Source organism: Rhinichthys klamathensis, unplaced genomic scaffold, assembly GCF_029890125.1.
Source record: "Rhinichthys klamathensis goyatoka isolate OS25496 unplaced genomic scaffold, OSU_Roscu_1.1 h1tg000020l_1, whole genome shotgun sequence".
NCBI lineage: Eukaryota > Metazoa > Chordata > Actinopteri > Cypriniformes > Leuciscidae > Rhinichthys > Rhinichthys klamathensis.
In genome coordinates this window covers 2,186,128-2,205,737 of record NW_026606571.1, presented here as the reverse complement: position 1 = coordinate 2,205,737, position 19,610 = coordinate 2,186,128, and the positions used below count along the sequence as shown (strand labels likewise).

The following is a 19,610-nucleotide window of genomic DNA, read 5'->3' as shown; positions in this document are numbered from 1 at the left end:
TGGGATTTATTTAATGCTTTTGATTCTATTTTGCTCACCAAGGCTGCCGTTATTTGATGAAATATACAGTAAAACAGTAATATTGTGATATATTATTATAATTTAAAATAACTGTTTTCTATTTGTTAACATGTAGTTTATTCCTGTTGCAAAGCTGAATTTTCAGCATCATTATTCTAGTATTTAGTGTCACATGATCCTTCAGAAATCTTCTAATATGATGATTTAGTGCTTTAAAACAGTTGTGCTGCTTAATATGTTTGTGGATTTTTTTGAAGAATAAAAACAGCATTTCTGAAATATTTTGTAGCATTATAAATGTCTTTACTGTCACTTTTAATACATTTAATGCATCCTTGCTGAATAAAAGTATTAATATATATATATATATATATATATATATATATATATAATTATCGATATGAAAACGAACAAATAATTAATGAATTTTCATAAATCAAAACACTATGGGTAAGTCAGCTATAAGTAAATTTTTACATTAGTTGCCTACAAGATTTGCCATACACAACAACTTAATATTAATAAAATTCAGCTCTGATAAATTAAACAATTAATCAAAATGAGTGAATCATTTTTTTCCCCAAATTAATTAAAGGCTAGAAACTGTTTATTTATTTGTCTTTAGATCTAGCACTTACCTAGAATGCATTAGACCCATGCGTTTTATTTTAATCTTGCTTTTAATTTAATTTGCTTTTTACTTTTGGCTTTCAGTAGTCAGAGACCCCATTTAAAATGTCACATTCTTAGGATATCATGTTTGTGATATTACAACACTGTGGATGACTGCATCCCATCAGATCATTCCTAAATGAATCGTCCATCTGCTTCTAGATTCTAGTTTATTAATCACGCTTTGATGTCCCCCAGGGCTACCGTCCACATCCGAGTGAATGACGTAAACGAGTACTCTCCGGTGTTCAAAGAGAAGTCCTACAAAACCACAGTGATCGAGGGCAAAAAGTACGACAGCATCCTGAAGGTGGAGGCCGTGGATGCTGACTGCTCTTTCCAGTTCAGTCAGATCTGCAGCTATGAAATTGTCACCCCCGATGTGCCCTTTTCTATTGACAAGGATGGTAAGTGCTGCCAGTCCAAATCTCCTGCCAAAACTCCAGCTTATAGACCTTACAGTGATATTGACTTCTAAGTCATTGTTATTCATGTGCCTAAACATTTGATTTGTGCAAAGCAGGCATTTTAGGATCTGATGTCAGCCAACTGTCACCTTGAGATGTACCCAGAATTAAAGCATGATCATTTCGCTTTGTCTTACCTAGCATGTGAGGTCATTGCTTGTCACTTTTTTCCTTATATACAGGCAACATCAAGAACACAGAGAAGCTGAACTACAGCAAGGACCGCATGTACAAACTCACAGTGACTGCGTACGACTGTGGTAAAAACCGGGCATCTGAGGACGTCCTCGTCAAAATCAACATCAAGCCCACCTGCAAACCAAGCTGGCAAGGTATCAAAGATCTCTGGGATCTTTTGTCCCTCAAACACAGCTGTATTTTGTTATTTAAAGCTAGAAAACTTGGCTAGAAGTTTTCAACTTAAAGCTAGAAAAAAAAGTCAACTTGTATTTCTTTTAAAATGGTATTTATGGATGGGCCATGGGATTTTTTATTTTTTATAGCCCTATTACTCACATTAAATTTCTGTCTAAATTGACAGCCCTAGTATATGGAATATTATAAATTAACAATAATAAATCTTATAATTGTTAAAGTAAAAAGTATTTTTTTTTTTGCTGTTTGATGTTGTTTTATGTTAACTAATGCATTAACCAATGTAAACGTATACGCCTTTTAATGTTAAAAATGTTTTAATATATGTACAAAATATTGTACATATCTGTTTTTCATTTTTAGTTTGTGTTAACTAGTTTTAGCGTTTACACACTTATTGGAAAGGGTTACCGAATACTCTTTGCGAGTCTGTTTTTTGGCACATTTTCTGTCTGTCTGATCCTGATAGGATTTAATAAACGGATTGAATATGAGCCTGGCACAGGAAGTCTAGCCCTGTTCCCCAGCATGCACCTGGAAACCTGTGAGGAGCCAATCACCTCCATTCAGGCCAGCATCATGCTGGAGACTAATCACATCGGCAAGGGCTGCGACAGAGACACTTACTCCGAAAAATCTTTACACAAGCTCTGCGGTGAGTCCAGACATACTTATTATAATAGAGTTACATTGACATCAAGATCATTAAATGTGCTTATTACTTTAGAGAATTTTGAGTTAAGCGACTCAATTGTAAACTGTTTTAAACTAATTTACATAATCATATTACCTGCATAATCCCATAGGCACATGCTGAAGCATAACCAAGCAATAATTTGAAATCCTCTGAGTAACTGTGTGTGTTCATCCAGGTGCCAGCACTGGCACTGTGGAGCTGTTGCCTGCTCCCAGCACCTCTGCCAACTGGACCGTAGGCTTGCCCACTGACAACGGGCACGACAGCGACCAGGTGTTCGAGTTCAACGGCACCCAGGCCATCAAGGTCCCGGAGGGTGTGGTGAGCACCACCCTGAAGGAGCCCTTCACCATCTCAGTGTGGATGAGACATGGACCTGGAAGCAGGGAGAAAGAGACCATCCTCTGCAACTCTGACAAGACCGGTAATGACATTCACACAGAAAAAAAAAAAAAAGCTCACAGGACTGAGAGGGTGATGATGGCTTTAATGTTTTTGTGTCCTCATCATCTTCAGTAGGCCTGTCAAAATCATCATGTTAACGCAATTAATTCACTGTTAGTAAAGCTGTTAACACATTTAGTTCACTCTTTTGCCGCCATTGACAGAAATTTCCAGCTTTCCGTGTTTCACTGTTATACGATAGGGGGCGCCATTACGCATCTTCTGAAAGAGTACTGAATCTTCTCATCAAAACACAGGAGAAAAAGAAGCAGAAACATGTGATGATATATGTAAGCAGATGCATATGTAAAATAACACGATCTTCAATATTAAACAGCATATAAATCAAAACTGCTTAATGTTACCGAATGAAATGTCGACCCAGGACGAGCTATAGGACTGTGGGGGGGGGGGGGGGGGGAAACTTTGGAGGGGTTGATGGACTCGATCTACTCCATCTATGTTTTGATCATCATTCTGAATCCGATCCAGACCCTTTTGCTCAAAATGTTGATTTTTTTTAACGAAGCTTGCCAATATTCAAATGTTGATAAAAAAAGGAATACATAAAGCTAGAATAAAACGTTTTTTTCTTTGTTTTTGTTTTTTAAAAGCAGAGGGTCTGTTCTTTCTTTTGACATATTGCATTTTCAGATATTCATACAAGAAAATATTCTGGGGGCCATGAAACTGTGAAAATAATCAAAAATACTGGCTTTGGCTGGCAACTTTTTTCAAAAAACGCTGGCGGGTAAAGAGTTAATTGGACATTATAACTGATAAAATTATGCAGTCTTCTCTATTTGCGGCTTTTAGTTTTTATTAGGGGTGTAACGATACCCTCATGTCACGATTCGATACGTATCACGATACTGAACTCACGATACGATATTATTGCGATACTCCAAGACATATGATAAAAGGTTAATAAAAAATGTACTGTTGATTAAAACAAGACTTGGTGCTTGTAACCCAAGGACAATGGTGACACCAGAATAAAAATATTCATGATTCTGAAGCTGAAAATACAGAATTATTATAGACGAATATGCTTGCACTCTGTCACTGACTAGATATATTTAAAATAATGTTGGCCACTTTTTACTGGTAGCATAAGACATTTGGCATTATCAGGACCCACAAATACTCCCCCATTGCATTATTATACATTATAATCAACATTATGTATAGTAGTTTAATGTAGTACTGACACTAAAACTCTGAAAAAATTGAATTTATTTCTCACACAGTAATTTTTATTTTGGGTGAACTATCCACGATACATATTGTCACTATCCACGATACGTATTGTTGCATTTTTGTATTGCGATATATTGTGGCACGATATATTGTTACACCCATTATTATTGTTTTAAAAATTCTTTATTATTATTAGTAGTAGTAGTTTATTATTGTTGTTGTTGTCATAATTTATTATAAAAAAAAAATATATATATTTTTTTCTATTTTTTTAATTAATTAATTAATTATATTTTATTTTATTCCAGGCATTTTATGTGTGGTATTCAAAGATATAGTCACTTTTCACACATATTATTATATAAGTATCATCCACACAAATTGCTGAACAGAATAATCATGTGTATTATTTTGTTTTCCTTCCAATAACTACAAAAAAATACCCATCCTATTCAGAAATATCTAATGATATATAATTATGTTGATTGGTTTTATGGTAGTGTCCTTGGAAAAATATCACTAGAGTAGCATCTCATAACATTTTTGAGGGTTGCTTGTAGTAGGTGTATGAATTGGGACTCTTACGCTATGATCTCACTCTCTGGTCATTGAAGCACAATTGCCTGCGCTAGAAAAAGCTCATCTGCTGGGACTTATGTAAGGCTGATTACATCACAGTTATGCCCCTGTTTATGGGAAGTTGCTTTATTGTTTGCTGGGAGAGTGAGACCGCAGCAATCCGTGTACAGCGCAGCACAGTTTAAATTAAATCCTTTCATTTTATCTGTGTGTGTGAAACTCTGTCATGTGATAAACAAGCATATTAACATGAATTATCATTGACAGAAGTGTGATTTTCATTCCTGTATATGTGTCTTCTGCAGAAATGAATAGGCACCACTATTCGCTGTACGTACACAACTGTCGTCTTGTGCTGCTGCTGCGTCAGGAGCCCACCGAGTCTGAGAACTACAAACCGGCTGAATTCCACTGGAAACTCGATCAAGTGAGTCAACTTGAGTCCTTTCAGAAGCACTCAGTTTTGAAAGACGCCCTTGTGTTTCCAAACGCTATGTTTAGCCTGCTAGAAAGGAATAGATCAGCTCATGTGTTAAATTAGGGCATAAACATACTTAAATAAAACTCTTGCTCCATAAAATTCTCTATCCAAATGGTCCATGTCGCATGAAAATAGAAAAACTTCTGGCTTACACAGAATTAAATATAAATGCATTCATTAGAAGAACAAATGTGACCTCAGAGGATATAGATGTAGAAGCATGCATTATAAACCAAAAGATTTAGCTTTTATCAACCATTGTCAACATTTCATAGCTTTCAGGATTGTCTACTTAATGTTGAATACTTTAGACTAGGATTTGTTTCAAAGAGTTAGGACAAATACAGTTATTTTTGGGAGGTATAACATACAGTATATTATAATTGTATGTTGTAATATTTAATTTTCTTACTCAGTAAAAGTGCATCGTTATACTTGAAAATATACCTGGGTTATATTTTACAAAGGGGGTCCCTTGCTAGAGCATCATCATAACTGAAGGTCCTTAGCATTAAAAACCTTAATGACTTAAGCCTAGTCCCAGACTAAAATGCATGTTTGAGCTGTTGAAACTGAAAGCAACTTGCACTGATATATCTATATATGTTTTGTCTCAAGATGCACACCAGTAATGTTTTTTTCTAAGGCACGATTAATAAAGCTACTTCAATGCCCTAATTGAACTAAGGCCTAATTCTGGTTTAATCTAAGCCCTGTCTGTGAAACCAGGCCTAAAAATCCTTTAGCTTTAGCAAGGTTAACTTAGGGTTTCTTCTCTCAATGTAAATAACCATTTCAAGTTCTTCTGAATTCTTTTGCACTGATGCAATCTGTAGTTAAACCGAGGCCCTGATCCAGTCTCTCTCCTCCCAGGTGTGTGATAAAGAATGGCATCACTACGTGTTGAACATCGAGTTCCCAGCAGTAACTTTGTTTGTGGATGGTGCCACCTTTGAGCCCTTCCTGGTCACGGAGGATTACCCTCTGCATGCCTCCAAGATCGAAACCCAGCTCACCATCGGCGCCTGCTGGCAAGGTACACTCGCTAATGATCTATTGATTCTCCACACACACAATGATGTAACCTTAGGTTTAGACTTGACACCTCTTTTTCGCCAGCTGCAGTTGAAATGTAAGCATGCTTTATATTAGTGAGTAGTTTTGCAATTTGTAGAGTTGCCTATTTTAAAACCCCAGTCATAGATGTAGTTTAAAATCTTTTCACAAATGCCATGAATTAGATGATCTTAAAGACCTCATTAAATCAAACAGAGTTTTGTTGCTGCTTAATAAATAATAAAATAATAATCATTATTATTGATAATAACAACAACAATTGTAGTATTAATATTATATACTACTAATTATATAAATCCATTATTATACAGTATACTACTAATATTATTATTAATATTAATAATAGTAATTTAATTATTATTGTTATGATACTAATTATTATTATTAATCATTATTATTATTATTATTATCATGATTTAATAACAACAATCATCATGATTTAATAATAAAGATTATTATTATTGTTATTAAAACATGATTAGTATTATCGTTACTCTTATTGTTATTCAATCATCATAAAAAAATTGTTAGTAGTAAAATTATAGATTTTTTTAAATAAATGATATTTAATCAATCTAATTAAGTAAATATTTATTATAATTATAATAATACTTAAGTTATTTAAATTTTTTCTCTTTCTGGAAAATGGACAATAATCATTATAATATATATATAACATGTAATTATAACATATACAATTTACTTATTTTAAAATACTTTACAAATGTTTGTTCAATAAAATGCACTCTAGAATACGAACCATTTCATGGGGTCTTTAAATGCATGAGAATATGTATCAAGTGACTTTCTTTCCCTTGACTATATTGAGCCCTGGTCTTTCCCTGCTCTTCTGTCTTGCCTCCACAGACCTCTCAGGACATGACAATGATACTGAGACACTCTCAGAGCCTTTGACAGGTTGCCCAAGTCTTTCCTGATCATCCCAATATATCAAAACGCACGTCTGTTAACGGCCTGTGCATATACGGTTCTTCTGCAGCGTGACATATGGCTGCGGGAGGAACGTATGTGCACAGCTTTAGTCTGCCACGGCATAACATATGTAGCATGATGCGACTGAGTCGAGAGACGCCATGTCATAAACCCTGCCTCTGTCTTGTTCTTCATTTTGTTTTTTTAATTCATCAACCCAGCTCCATCTCATTTCAGTTTGCCCTCAGATCTGGAGAAGTAAACACAGCAGACACACAATATATTACAAGCAAAACAAGTCCAACTGACCTTAGGGATCTGCATGTTTTTATGACAAACCAGAGGGTTTGGCTGCATTCCTTGCTGCGGTTTGCAGGGTTATTTATGCCAGTGGTATCAGTGCAGCAGACAGTGTCTTATTTCTCTCTGTGTGACCTTGCTGCCTCTGCTTTACAGCATTACTCAGTCATATTATTGCTCCCGCATCTCTGTGTCCTTCAGACGCAGTCATAGTATAAGAGGACATTATATGCAGCTAGAAACATACCAGTGGCGTTTTCATCTTAAAGGGACAGTTCACCCAAAAATGAAAATTCTGTTGTTTCAAACGTATATCAAACAAATATATATATGTATTTTGTAGAACACAAAAGTAACATTTTAAAAAAAAATTACACATACAACAACATCTGTCAAGCTCTAACTAGGAAAAGTGACTCATTTAAATAAAAAAACAATGCATTTTAATTATTATTAGTTATTGCGTTGGGTAGTAACTAAGCTCGTCGCAGCATTTTGAATTTTGGATGTGAATTGAGAGCTAATTGTGAACTTTGAAGATAATATTATAATATGAATATATTTTTTTAAATACATTTGTTGTAAAATTGATTATAAAATTTTTATATACACTATAGTTAAAAAGTTTGAGGTCAGTAAAGCATTTTTAATTAAATTAATACTTTACAGCAAAGATATAATTTAACTTAAAAACTCTATTCCAAATAAATGCTGTTCTTTTGAACTTTTATTCATTAAAGAATCCTGATTCTGTTTTTTTTTACTGTTTCCAGTCAAATGATGCTGAACTTTTCAACATTGATGATAATACGAAATGTTATTCAATAAATTCTACCGGTATGTTCCATGGAAATAATAATCGCATACCGCATTTGGAACAACACAATGACTACATTTTCTTTTGGGTCACCTATTCCTTAAAGGTTGATAACAAGAAGGTAGTTCAAAACACACATTACCTGCCGAAACCATTTAGAAATATGCAAATATGTGTAGATTTATTCAATCATGTTGCCTCATTTTTTATGTGCCTCTTTGTGCTCATTCCCATTCATTTGCCTTTTTTTCTCCCACCAAGAGTTGCATGAGGCCACAGGCCTAAATTAGGTCATCCATCATCCTGTGTGACACACTGGGCGGCAGCGGCACAGAACACATAACATGCATGAGCATCAGTCATACTGCCTGTGCACACTAAGCATGTTTGAGTTTAGTAGAGCATTTGTTTGGTATCTAACAGGATCTGTCCCCCTCCGGGTTTGTATAGGTGGCAGCGCCCGCATGACTCAGTACTTCCGGGGCAACCTGGCGGGACTCATGATCCGCTCCGGCAAACTGGAAAACAAGAAGGTTATTGACTGCCTGTACACCTGCAAGGAAGGTCTTGACGTGCAGCTTCCAGAGGAAGTGGCCTCTGCTGTGAAGGTGAGTGGATGTGAACTTTGAAGAATTGTTTGCTTCTTTTGGGCTGTGTAGATGAAGGTGTGAAGAGTCTGATGATCATGACACTTTGTGCAGTTATGATCTTTGTGAAATTACTCTTGTGACTCATGGGTGTTCTGTAGTGTTATTTAATTATATTATCTATATACTATTATAGCATTTATTACTGTTTTGAATTGGCTTTTTTGGTAATTTTTTGTGTTTTTTATTGCTATATAGATTTTAATTTATTTATTTTGTTAAGTCAATTTTTTTTGTATAATGTTTTCACGATACACATTGTTTCAAAGCAGCTTTACAGAAAACCATGATATTAGTGTTTATAATATCTTCATGCCTTATATTTGCATTTAGCAGATTAAAGCTGGGTGATAATATAATTTATATTTTGTGGCAATACAAGCAATCAAGCAGTTGAGATGTGCTATATAGTATATATCAGTCTACACAAGTGTACTGTATGTATGGGATGATTTTAGTATCAAAATGATTAACGCGTGCAAGCACACTTATCAATGAACTTGATACATGTTGCAGAAATGTTTTATCCATGCCTTTCAACTTGTGTGTGCAAAATTCAAAATTGAATGAATGTGAAGCAATTTGTACAAATAGAGACATTTTTGTGAATACAAATGTTTTCCTTTGTATTAGTGTATCATAATTTGCACATGCAACACAGAAGACGTGCATGTGTGGATCAGGTGACGCGCGTGCATTCATTGACTCGATTCATTGAGTCGATCCTATTTGATTCATTTGGATTTTGAGACTTTCATTTCGCGGGTTTCGCCTTGCACGATCCACACACAGCTGTCTGAGAAAAGCTGCTACCACTAGATGGCAGTATTCTGCTAAAACAGACAACGGCAGCATAATCAAGCGTTCTTCCGCATTTAAGACGCTTAATGAGAGTGATATTGAAGCACCAAATTTAGTACACAATAATATAGGCCTACCCTATTAATAAAGCATACTTTATAGAGGCAAACATTACGTCAGATTATGAACAACACCCATAGAAAACCATTATAAAACGCTTAACGTGCAATCGCGCGTTGCATGTTCAGTAAGGTGTATTGGCTACTGAGTTTAAATATCACCGTCTTAAGCCTTGTTTATACTCGACGCGTCCGCACGAGCGCGAGTCTCCGCTGACTGCGCGCGGACCTCTCCATATGGACGAGGCGTTTATACTTGACGCGCTCGCCGTTGTGCTATTCTGTGAAACGACAGGGGGCGACTCGGAGTAATTCTCCTCTAAACCACCAGGAATCAGCAGTGAAGAAGTAGTTTGCCATTTATTAGTAGTTTATTGTTTTCTGATTCATATAAAAAGAGTAATAAATGCAGTAGGTTTATTGTACTTTCACTGCATGTAAACTAGTAAACAACTGAAGCCTTATTGAAGAGTGTTTAAACCTTAATTTCATCAGCAGGGCTTACTTCTGCTATTGTAGGCTTATTTTGTAAATATAAGCAGTTACTTTAGAGTGCAAACTGGGTGCTTAATGTAAATGTGTTCCTATTCAAAAAATGAGAGGCTTTTATGGTCGCCCATCAATGCAAATGTCTCTGTGTATAGAAGGATCATAAACATGCTGATACAGACGCACCAGTTCGGCCAGATTCGGCTCGAAGTCGTTCATCTTCGGATGCGGCGCCGCGCGCAAAAAGTGCCGTGCACACCGCCAGGCGAAATGGGGTCTTGCGCACCCAACGCGCACGACCGCCCACACCGCAATGACGTCGTTTTTGCCGCGCGCACTTCGCGCTCTTGCGGACGCGTCGAGTATAAACAAGGCTTTACTGCATTGACGTTAAGCTTTTTCTTTATAATATGCTCTATGGGAGGAAAACTATATAGCCTACAGACAAGAGACTACATGAACGCAATGTACGGCGTTTCAAGTTAATAACATTTCCTTCCCGAGCCTGTTAAAAAGAAAAAGCTTAACATGAAATAAAAATTCTGCAGTTGCGTTTAACTTTGCATGTGAATGGGAGAGCAACCGGTCCGAGAGTGCAGTGAAGTAAGTTTTAGGTTTGATATTCGCCTCATTTTATAAAGGGACCATCTGCAAACTCCACTCACAGTCAAAAAAATATAAACGTCCAGTCATTCATTCAAATGAACATATTTCCAAGGTTATATTATAACCTTGGAAGTCTAGTGGGCAGACTGACTTAGCCTACTGTTACTGTACTATGTCCAGCCAATATCTCGATTGAACAGTAGCCTACAATTTTTTAATTTACTGTAAATTGTTTTTCTATTCATGTTCCAAAGGTTGTAGTATGTTCCTAGTGACAAGTCAGGTGAAATTTTACATTATTCACTTGTAGTAAGTCACCAAAAACCCGTTTGGTTAATTACAGTAATTTTTTTATAAAATAATAATTGTTTACTAAATAGGCTACATGAAGGGAGTTATTGGGGCAATTTCACCTGTAGTAAGCCAGTCTAGTCACTGAACATACTACAACCATTTTGAACATGAAAAAACCCTTTTGGTGAATTACAGTATTTTTCTGCAGAATACAGGCTACATGAAGGGAAGTATTGTCCAAATTTTACTTGTAAGTCAGTCTTACAGAAACCTTCTACGAGCTTTGGAATTTGAAAATGTCTGTTATTAAATTTAAAAAGTAATTTGAATTAAAACAAATTATACGTTTTAACCACTGATCTATATAGAATGACATTATAGATCAGTGGTTTTAACGCAGTTAGTGGAATTGGCAGACGTTCTCTTGTGCATCATGAGCTGTGGTTAGCGCGTCAAAGCATTCTCATGTAGAAATATGCAGCTACAGGCCCGCTACGCCAGTTGATTTTCAATTAATATTTCATGTCGATATACAATGGTTGCATATTGTTAAAACTCATCGTGCTATAGTAAGACTATAGCCTATGGCTTAAGGGTCAAGGGAAAACAAATGTAGCCTACTGCGAAAATCGTCTTTAATATTTAAAAACAGACATTTTCAAATTCCTGCTTGTATACTATGTACACAATGTGTAGTCAGATAAAAATAAGCATATAATATGAACGCAACTGCGAAATTTCACCTTTTTTTCAACAGGAAGGAAAATTGTATTAACTTGAAACGCCGTGCGTTGCATTCATGTAGTCTCTTGTCTGTAGGCTATATAGTTTTCCTCCCATAGAGCATATTATAAAGAAAAAGCTTAACGTCAATGCAGTAAGACGGTGATATTTAAACTCAGTTGCCAATATACCGTAGGCTATTGAACATGCAACTAACGGTTTTCTATGGGTGTTGTTCATAATCTGATGTTATCTGTTTACCTCTATAAAGTATGCTTTATTAATAGGGTAGGCCTATATTATTGTGTACTAAATTTGGTGCTTCAATATCACTCTCTCATTAAGCGTCTTAAATGCGGAAGAACGCTTGATTATGCTGCCGTTGTCTGTTTTAGCAGAATACTGCCATCTAGTGGTAGCAGCTTTTCTCAGACAGCTGTGTGTGGATCGTGCAAGGCGAAACCCGCGAAATGAAAGTCTCAAAATCCAAATGAATCAAATAGGATCGACTCAATGAATCGAGTCAATGAATGCACGCGCGTCACCTGATCCACACATGCACGTCTTCTGTGTTGCATGTGCAAATTATGATACACTAATACAAAGGAAAACATTTGTATTCACAAAAATGTCTCTATTTGTACAAATTGCTTCACATTCATTCAATTTTGAATTTTGCACACACAAGTTGAAAGGCATGGATAAAACATTTCTGCAACATGTATCAAGTTCATTGATAAGTGTGCTTGCACGTGTTAATCATTTTGATACTAAAATCGTCCCATATGTATGTATATGGATAAAGTTGGACATGGTTATATACCCAACTATATATAAAGAGCTGGTCAGTAATATAGTTAAATTTTGCCACAAAAACAATCTGAGATTTGGGATTTGCTATGTAGTTTATATCACTTTACATGAGTGGTATGTATGTGTGTGTATATGTATGTATGTACATATATATGCGTGTGTTTCTTTTTATTTTAGTTTTAGTAATTCTAGTAATTTTTAAGTTCATGCTTTTCCATCTTATATTTATATTTCTTTTATTTCAACTTAATTTCAATGACTGAAAATGAATTGTAAGAGTTTAAATTTTAGCTAACAATGGTGCCCTGATGGATATACGTTTCTCTGTCCCTCTCTAGGTGGAGTTTAACCCCAACCAGTCCTCTCTGAGCCTGGAGGGAGATGACATTGAGAGCTTTGAGAAGGTCATGCAACACATCTCGTACCTGAACTCCCGGCAGTTCCCCACCCCAGGAATCCGCCATCTGCGTGTCACCACCACTGTCAAGTTAGTTTCCGTTATTTCAATTCAGCTGCATCATACAAGCCAGCCCCACCCACTGTGAAATATTATTGTTCCAAAATAACTAACAAAACAGAAAAGCTCATAATGAAGGAGAGGCGATCTTGTCATACTTTTAGTGCAGTCATAATGGTTAATGTATTATGATTGATCTACTTCGTCATTCTGTAGATGCTTCAATGAGGAGACGTGCATCTCCGTGCCTGACTCTGAAGGCTACGTGATGGTTCTCCAGCCAGAGGAGCCGAAGATCAGCCTCAGTGGGATTGATCATTTTGCCCGTGGAGCAGCTGAATTTGAGAGCACGGAGGGTGTTACGCTCTTCCCTGAGCTGCGTATCGTCAGTACCATCACCCGCGAGGTGGAGGTGGAAGCTGAGACAGAAACCGAGGGCGAGGATGATCCCACAGGTACGCTGGGAATGTGAGATTCACCCTGGACCACAAAACCAGTCACATGGGTCAATTTTTTTAAAATTGAGATTTATACATCATCTGAAAGCTGAATAAATAAGCTTTCCTTTGATGGATATGACAATATTTGGCCAAGATGCAACTATTTGAAAATCTGGAATCTGAGGGTGTAAAAAAATGGAAGCATTGAGAAACATTGTTTTATATATTTGCGGTTGGAAATTTACAAAATATCTTCGTGGTACATGTAGGGTATCCAGGGTCACATATTTTGCTGTGAAAGCTGGAGAGAGAGGAAATGGATCATAAAAGGGAAAACAAGTTGTAGGATAACTATAAGAAAACAGATTGACAGAGAATAGTTTCTACATTGCAAGAGGTATTACTTGAAAGGACAGTTCAACTTAAAATGTAAAGTAAAATGGGCTTCAATTACATGATTGTGGACATGGAAAAGTGATTAAAGAGTTTCTTGGAGTAACATTTTGGAAGTTAATGCTTAAATTAGTGCTAGGCAGACTGATGTTGTCACCTGTAGGAGTCTATATAAAGGATTCTGGGATGAAATGTATAGCTTATGCTTTAGGAAAAGAAAGTCTAAGAGGTTTCCTCTTAGCTCATGATTTTTATTTTAAGATTTAGTGCATTGCAAGAATGGAGAGAAGGGAAATGGATCATGAAAGAGATAGAAAGTTGTAGGGTAAGAACCATAAAATCCCCATTGACTGCAAGAGAAATTACTTACAGGGACAGTTCATCCATATAATATTCCAAACCTGTATGACATTTGTGATCTAAACTAGAAAGAATGTTATACTGACTTGGAACAACATATTAAATGGAAATGCAAATGGTTAAAGGTGCCCTATGTAAAAATTGAGGTAAAATTATCCAAAAAATAAGCTACACGCATCAAAAGAATGAGAAGAAATAAGTGCAATGATGTCATTAAAAAATTGACAAGTTATAGTGCTGCCGAGATATAAACCTAAATTAGCATGCTAAATTACTAGCGCCGGCCCGACTGGTGTCGTAATACCAGTTTCGGCCATGGGAGGCGGTATGCGGGCAACATACATAACCACCAGCCAAACTGCAGTACACGAATAACTCGCACGGCTTGTGGGCGTACTTGAACTTAAACCTGATGTCAATCGCGTCTATATGAGACCGGCCTTTATAATTTAGTGTTGAGATGTTGTTCATTGAGTCTCTAATCTCTAAAAATCTCCAAATGAACTGCGGTCTTACTATCGTGTCAATTGATTTGATTAGTATGCGCGAGGGAGAGAGAGAGCAGGAGGACTGCGCTCGTGTTGTTTGAAGACGTGAGAGTGCGCGCGCGCGGCCGGGGCGCTCTCTCTCTCTGCTCGTTATAAGCCCTGTCAAGCGCAGCAGTCATTATATTCTACATCACTCACCGATCAAAATAGGCTTTGGCGGGACAAAGCGGACGATTTGACGGTTTTAGAAGATTAACAACCCGAAACTAAAAAACAGACTAGAGTAGGCCAACTTTCTGGAGGTATACTGCCCCCATTTGGTATGGAATATGTGGAGTATGAATTTATTTTTTGGCAGACATTCCACATGACACCTTTAAACTGTTTCTTGGAGTACTGATTCTGATTCTGGGATGAACTGTATAGCTTATGCTTTAGGAAAAGACAGTCTAAGAGGTTTTCTCTTGGCTCGTGTTTTTATTTGACATTTTAGTGCATTGTAAGTATTTCTTACAGGTTACTTTATTCTCCCTAATCAATATTTGCCATAGAATTGCATGGTGGACTGATTCTGAACATTCAAGTCTTTCCAAGATTAAATTCAATCAAATGGAGAGGCTCTGATCTAACTTACTGACGGATGGCTTTTTATTTTTGGCAGTGCAAGAGACGGTGGTATCTGAGGAGATCATGCATAACTTGGACACGTGTGAGGTGACTGTAGTGGGAGATGATTTGAATGGAGATCATGAGAGTTTAGAGGTGGATCTGGCCCAAATCCAGCAGAGAACTCTGGAGATGAGCTCTTCTAACGTGGGCATGGTCATCAAAGGTACTCATCCATCTACATCAACAAACAACTGCTATATAGTTGCGCTGTTGCACACATGTCTTGGATTATATTTGTGAGTTTCGTTCACAGTAGTTTATATTCATTATCTGGCTGATCCAATGGCGATAAAAGCTTCTATACTGTAATCTTAACAACACATGGTTAAAGTTTGACTCTGTCCACAGGGGTTAACACCATGGCGAACTATGAACAGGTCCTGCACCTGATCCGCTACAGGAACTGGCACACAGAAGCCCTGTTTGATAGGAAATTTAAACTTGTCTGCTCTGAACTCAATGGCCGCTACATCAGCAATGAATTTAAAGTCGAGGTATGGCTGAACGCACACTGTCCTCTGTGTTAAAATGTATTACATCCAAAATAGTACAGTACCTACAGTTATATCTAAGACACACACACACACACACACACACACACACACACACACACACACACACACACACACACACACACACACACACACACACACACAACCTTATAGAAATTTGGGGTCAGGAAGATTTTTTTTTGTCAGATTACAATTTTTATGAAAAATGTGTATTGGATGCATTTAATGGATGTAATAAAAGCATGAATGAATTTGATCAAAAGACATTAAAATGTTACAAAAGATTTCTATTTCAAATTGCCTAAAGGCGTTTCCTTTGACCGTACTATTCATCAAAGAATATTGAAAAAATGTTCAGGTTCCACAAAAATATTAAAAAAGCACAGGCTTTTCAACATTGATAATAATAATAATAATAAATGTTACTTGAGCACCATACCAACATCTAAGAATGGTTTCTGAAGGATCATGTGACACTGAAGACTGGAATAAAGGTTGCCGAAAACTCAAAATGCAAAATATTTCTTTTTTTACTGTATTCTTTTATCAAATAAATGGAGCCCAGGCAAGCATAATAGACTTCTTTAAAAAACATTTAAAAAATCTTACCGACTCCAAACTTTTAAATGGTAGTGTATATATTGAATTAATTAAATATAATTAATAATATTTTTTTTAAATAACTAATAAAAGGATAATTTTTCGATTTTTTAAGATGAATTAAAGAGCTTTTATTTTATATATTTTTATATTCACTATACACATTTTTATTACATGTGTATATATACAAATATATAAATCATAAAAATCATTGATTACTTTACTGTAAATACAAAAATGCTATGAATAAGGCTATATAAAAATAAGCCAAATAAGGATTTGCAAAGACCTATTCTGTAGCAAGTTGTATTGTACTGTACTGTGCAGATGGCAGTTGTGTGACCGTCTTAATCTTTTATGTAATCAGGTCAACGTGATCCATACAGCAAACCCAATGGATCATGCTAACAATGCTATGGTACAACCTCAGTTCATCAACCAAGTACAGCACGCTTCAGTGGACCTGTCTGGACACAACCTGGTGAACACACATCAGGCCTCAGGTATACCTTCTCCTCGCCTCCTCTGATCCATCTGTTCAGCTTCTCTTGGAAATAAAGACGTTTCATTGGCTGCCTCATCTCTCACAGTATCTCTCCTAGATTATCGCACTAATCTCTCATTAAAGATAATCCAGATTTGGTAATCAAACGAATAATCTGTTTAATGTCAAGCTCAAAACTGAATTCAGTTTCTTTCCACGAGTTTTTCCTCAGCTTAAAGTCAATTTAAAAACTAGGACGGTTATGGGGCGCTGTGTACTTAGCCCCTTTTTAATGGCGCGCTTTCAGGGATTATATACGAGTGCTGTCTACAACATCTGGACAGCCGGCGAGGGGCACCTCAGACAACCTTTTTTAGTTTTTTTTCACCCTAAATACCTAATGCTAATGTCCCTCCACTCTTCACAGTTGTCCCCAGTGCTGCCACCATCGTTATTGTTGTATGTGTGAGCTTCCTGGTGTTTATGATCATCCTGGGAGTGTTCCGTATCCGTGCTGCCCACCAGAGCACAATGAGGGACCAGGAAAATGGCAAAGAGAATGAGATGGACTGGGATGACTCAGCCCTCACCATCACCGTCAACCCAATGGAGGTGAGTTCTTAAAACAGAGCTCGCTCAGCGCTCTTAGAGCACTCATACATAGCTAATGCAGCAGAGGGCTGAGGAACCCATCAAAAACTCATTGCACTGTTGTAAAAATATACTGTTATAACCATCCCTCCTCCTCCTCCTCCTCCTCCTCCTCCTCCTCCTCCTCCTCCTCCTCCTCCTCCTCCTCCTGTACATTTGTCCACTAATATGGATTTTCTATTTACTGAACTATTTGCAGTATGGTTACTGAAAGAAGTATTAAACCAGACCATTTCATAGATATTAAACATCAATATAGAGGCAAGGGATGAAATAAAGCATCTGTTTTTCCGCAAACATGCCTTATATATTTATTTGTGTGTGTATATATATATATATATATATACACACAATATATACAGGTCCTTCTAAAAAAATTAGCATATTGTGATAAAGTTCATTATTTTCCATAATGTAATGATAAAAATTAAACTTTCATATATTTTAGATTCATTGCACACCAACTGAAATATTTCAGGTCTTTTATTGTTTTAATAGTGATGATTTTGGCATACAGCTCATGAAAACCCAAAATTCCTGTCTCAAAAAATTAGCATATTTCATCCGACCAATAAAATAAGTGTTTTTAATACAACAAAAAAAAGTCAACCTTCAAATAATTATGTTCAGTTATGCACTCAATAGTCAATACTTGGTCGGGAATCCTTTTGCAGAAATGACTGCTTCAATGCGGCGTGGCATGGAGGCAATCAGCCTGTGGCACTGCTGAGGTGTTATGGAGGCCCAGGATGCTTCGATAGCGGCCTTAAGCTCATCCAGAGTGTTGGGTCTTGCGTCTCTCAACTTTCTCTTCACAATATCCCACAGATTCTCTATGGAGTTCAGGTCAGGAGAGTTGGCAGGCCAATTGAGCACAGTAATACCATGGTCAGTAAACCATTTACCAGTGGTTTTGGCACTGTGAGCAGGTGCCAGGTCGTGCTGAAAAATGAAATCTTCATCTCCATAAAGCTTTTCAGCAGATGGAAGCATAAAGTGCTCCAAAATCTCCTGATAGCTAGCTGCATTGACCCTGCCCTTGATAAAACACAGTGCACCAACACCAGCAGCTGACATGGCACCCCAGACCATCACTGACTGTGGGTACTTGACACTGGACTTCAGGCATTTTGGCATTTCCTTCTCCCCAGTCTTCCTCCAGACTCTGGCACCTTGATTTCCGAATGACATGCAAAACTGAGCAACAGTCCAGTGCTGCTTCTCTGTAGCCCAGCTTCTGCCGCTGTTTCTGGTTCAAAAGTGGCTTGACCTGGGGAATGCGGCACCTGTAGCCCATTTCCTGCACACGCCTGTGCACGGTGGCTCTGGATGTTTCTACTCCAGACTCAGTCCAATGCTTCCGCAGGTCCCCCAAGGTCTGGAATCGGTCCTTCTCCACAATCTTCCTCAGGGTCCGGTCACCTCTTCTCGTTGTGCAGCGTTTTTTGCCACACTTTTTCCTTCCCACAGACTTCCCACTGAGGTGCCTTGATACAGCACTCTGGGAACAGCCTATTTGTTCAGAAATTTCTTTCTGTCTTACCCTCTTGCTTGAGGGTGTCAATGATGGCCTTCTGGACAGCAGTCAGGTCGGCAGTCTTACCCATGATTGCGGTTTTGAGTAATGAAACAGGCTGGGAGTTTTTGAAAGCTTCAGGAATCTTTTGCAGGTGTTTAGAGTTAATTAGTTGATTCAGATGATTAGGTTATAAGCTCGAAAAGAGACCCTTTTCATGATATGCTAATTTTTGAGACAAGAATTTGGGGTTTTCATGAGCTGTATGCCAAAATCATCAGTATTAAAACAATAAAAGACCTGAAATATTTCAGTTGGTGTGCAATGAATCTAAAATATATGAAAGTTTAATTTTTATCATTACATTATGGAAAATAATTAACTTTATCACAATATGCTAATTTTTTGAGAAGGACCTGTATATACACACACACACACAAATATATAAATAGAATTACTTGACACATGCAGTTCAGGAATGCAGC

General features: G+C 37.1%; 1 protein-coding gene across 4 annotated transcripts in view; it reads left to right on the top strand.

Moving 5' to 3' along the window:
• clstn1 (calsyntenin 1) overlaps positions 1-19,610 on the top strand; it is a 46,196-nt gene that overhangs the window by 22,875 nt on the left and 3,711 nt on the right. For 2 of the 4 annotated variants that reach the window (XM_056239600.1, XM_056239596.1), the window contains 14 exons: positions 892-1,100; positions 1,343-1,492; positions 2,005-2,190; positions 2,408-2,656; positions 4,761-4,882; positions 5,810-5,972; positions 6,881-6,931; positions 8,514-8,671; positions 12,894-13,042; positions 13,229-13,467; positions 15,355-15,525; positions 15,711-15,856; positions 16,842-16,977; positions 17,386-17,570. In XM_056239600.1, coding sequence (XP_056095575.1) covers positions 892-1,100; positions 1,343-1,492; positions 2,005-2,190; positions 2,408-2,656; positions 4,761-4,882; positions 5,810-5,972; positions 6,881-6,931; positions 8,514-8,671; positions 12,894-13,042; positions 13,229-13,467; positions 15,355-15,525; positions 15,711-15,856; positions 16,842-16,977; positions 17,386-17,570 — 2,314 coding nt within the window. The remainder of the gene's footprint in view (positions 1-891; positions 1,101-1,342; positions 1,493-2,004; positions 2,191-2,407; positions 2,657-4,760; positions 4,883-5,809; positions 5,973-6,880; positions 6,932-8,513; positions 8,672-12,893; positions 13,043-13,228; positions 13,468-15,354; positions 15,526-15,710; positions 15,857-16,841; positions 16,978-17,385; positions 17,571-19,610) is intronic. The other 2 variants (XM_056239609.1, XM_056239618.1) reach the window with 1 other exon arrangement.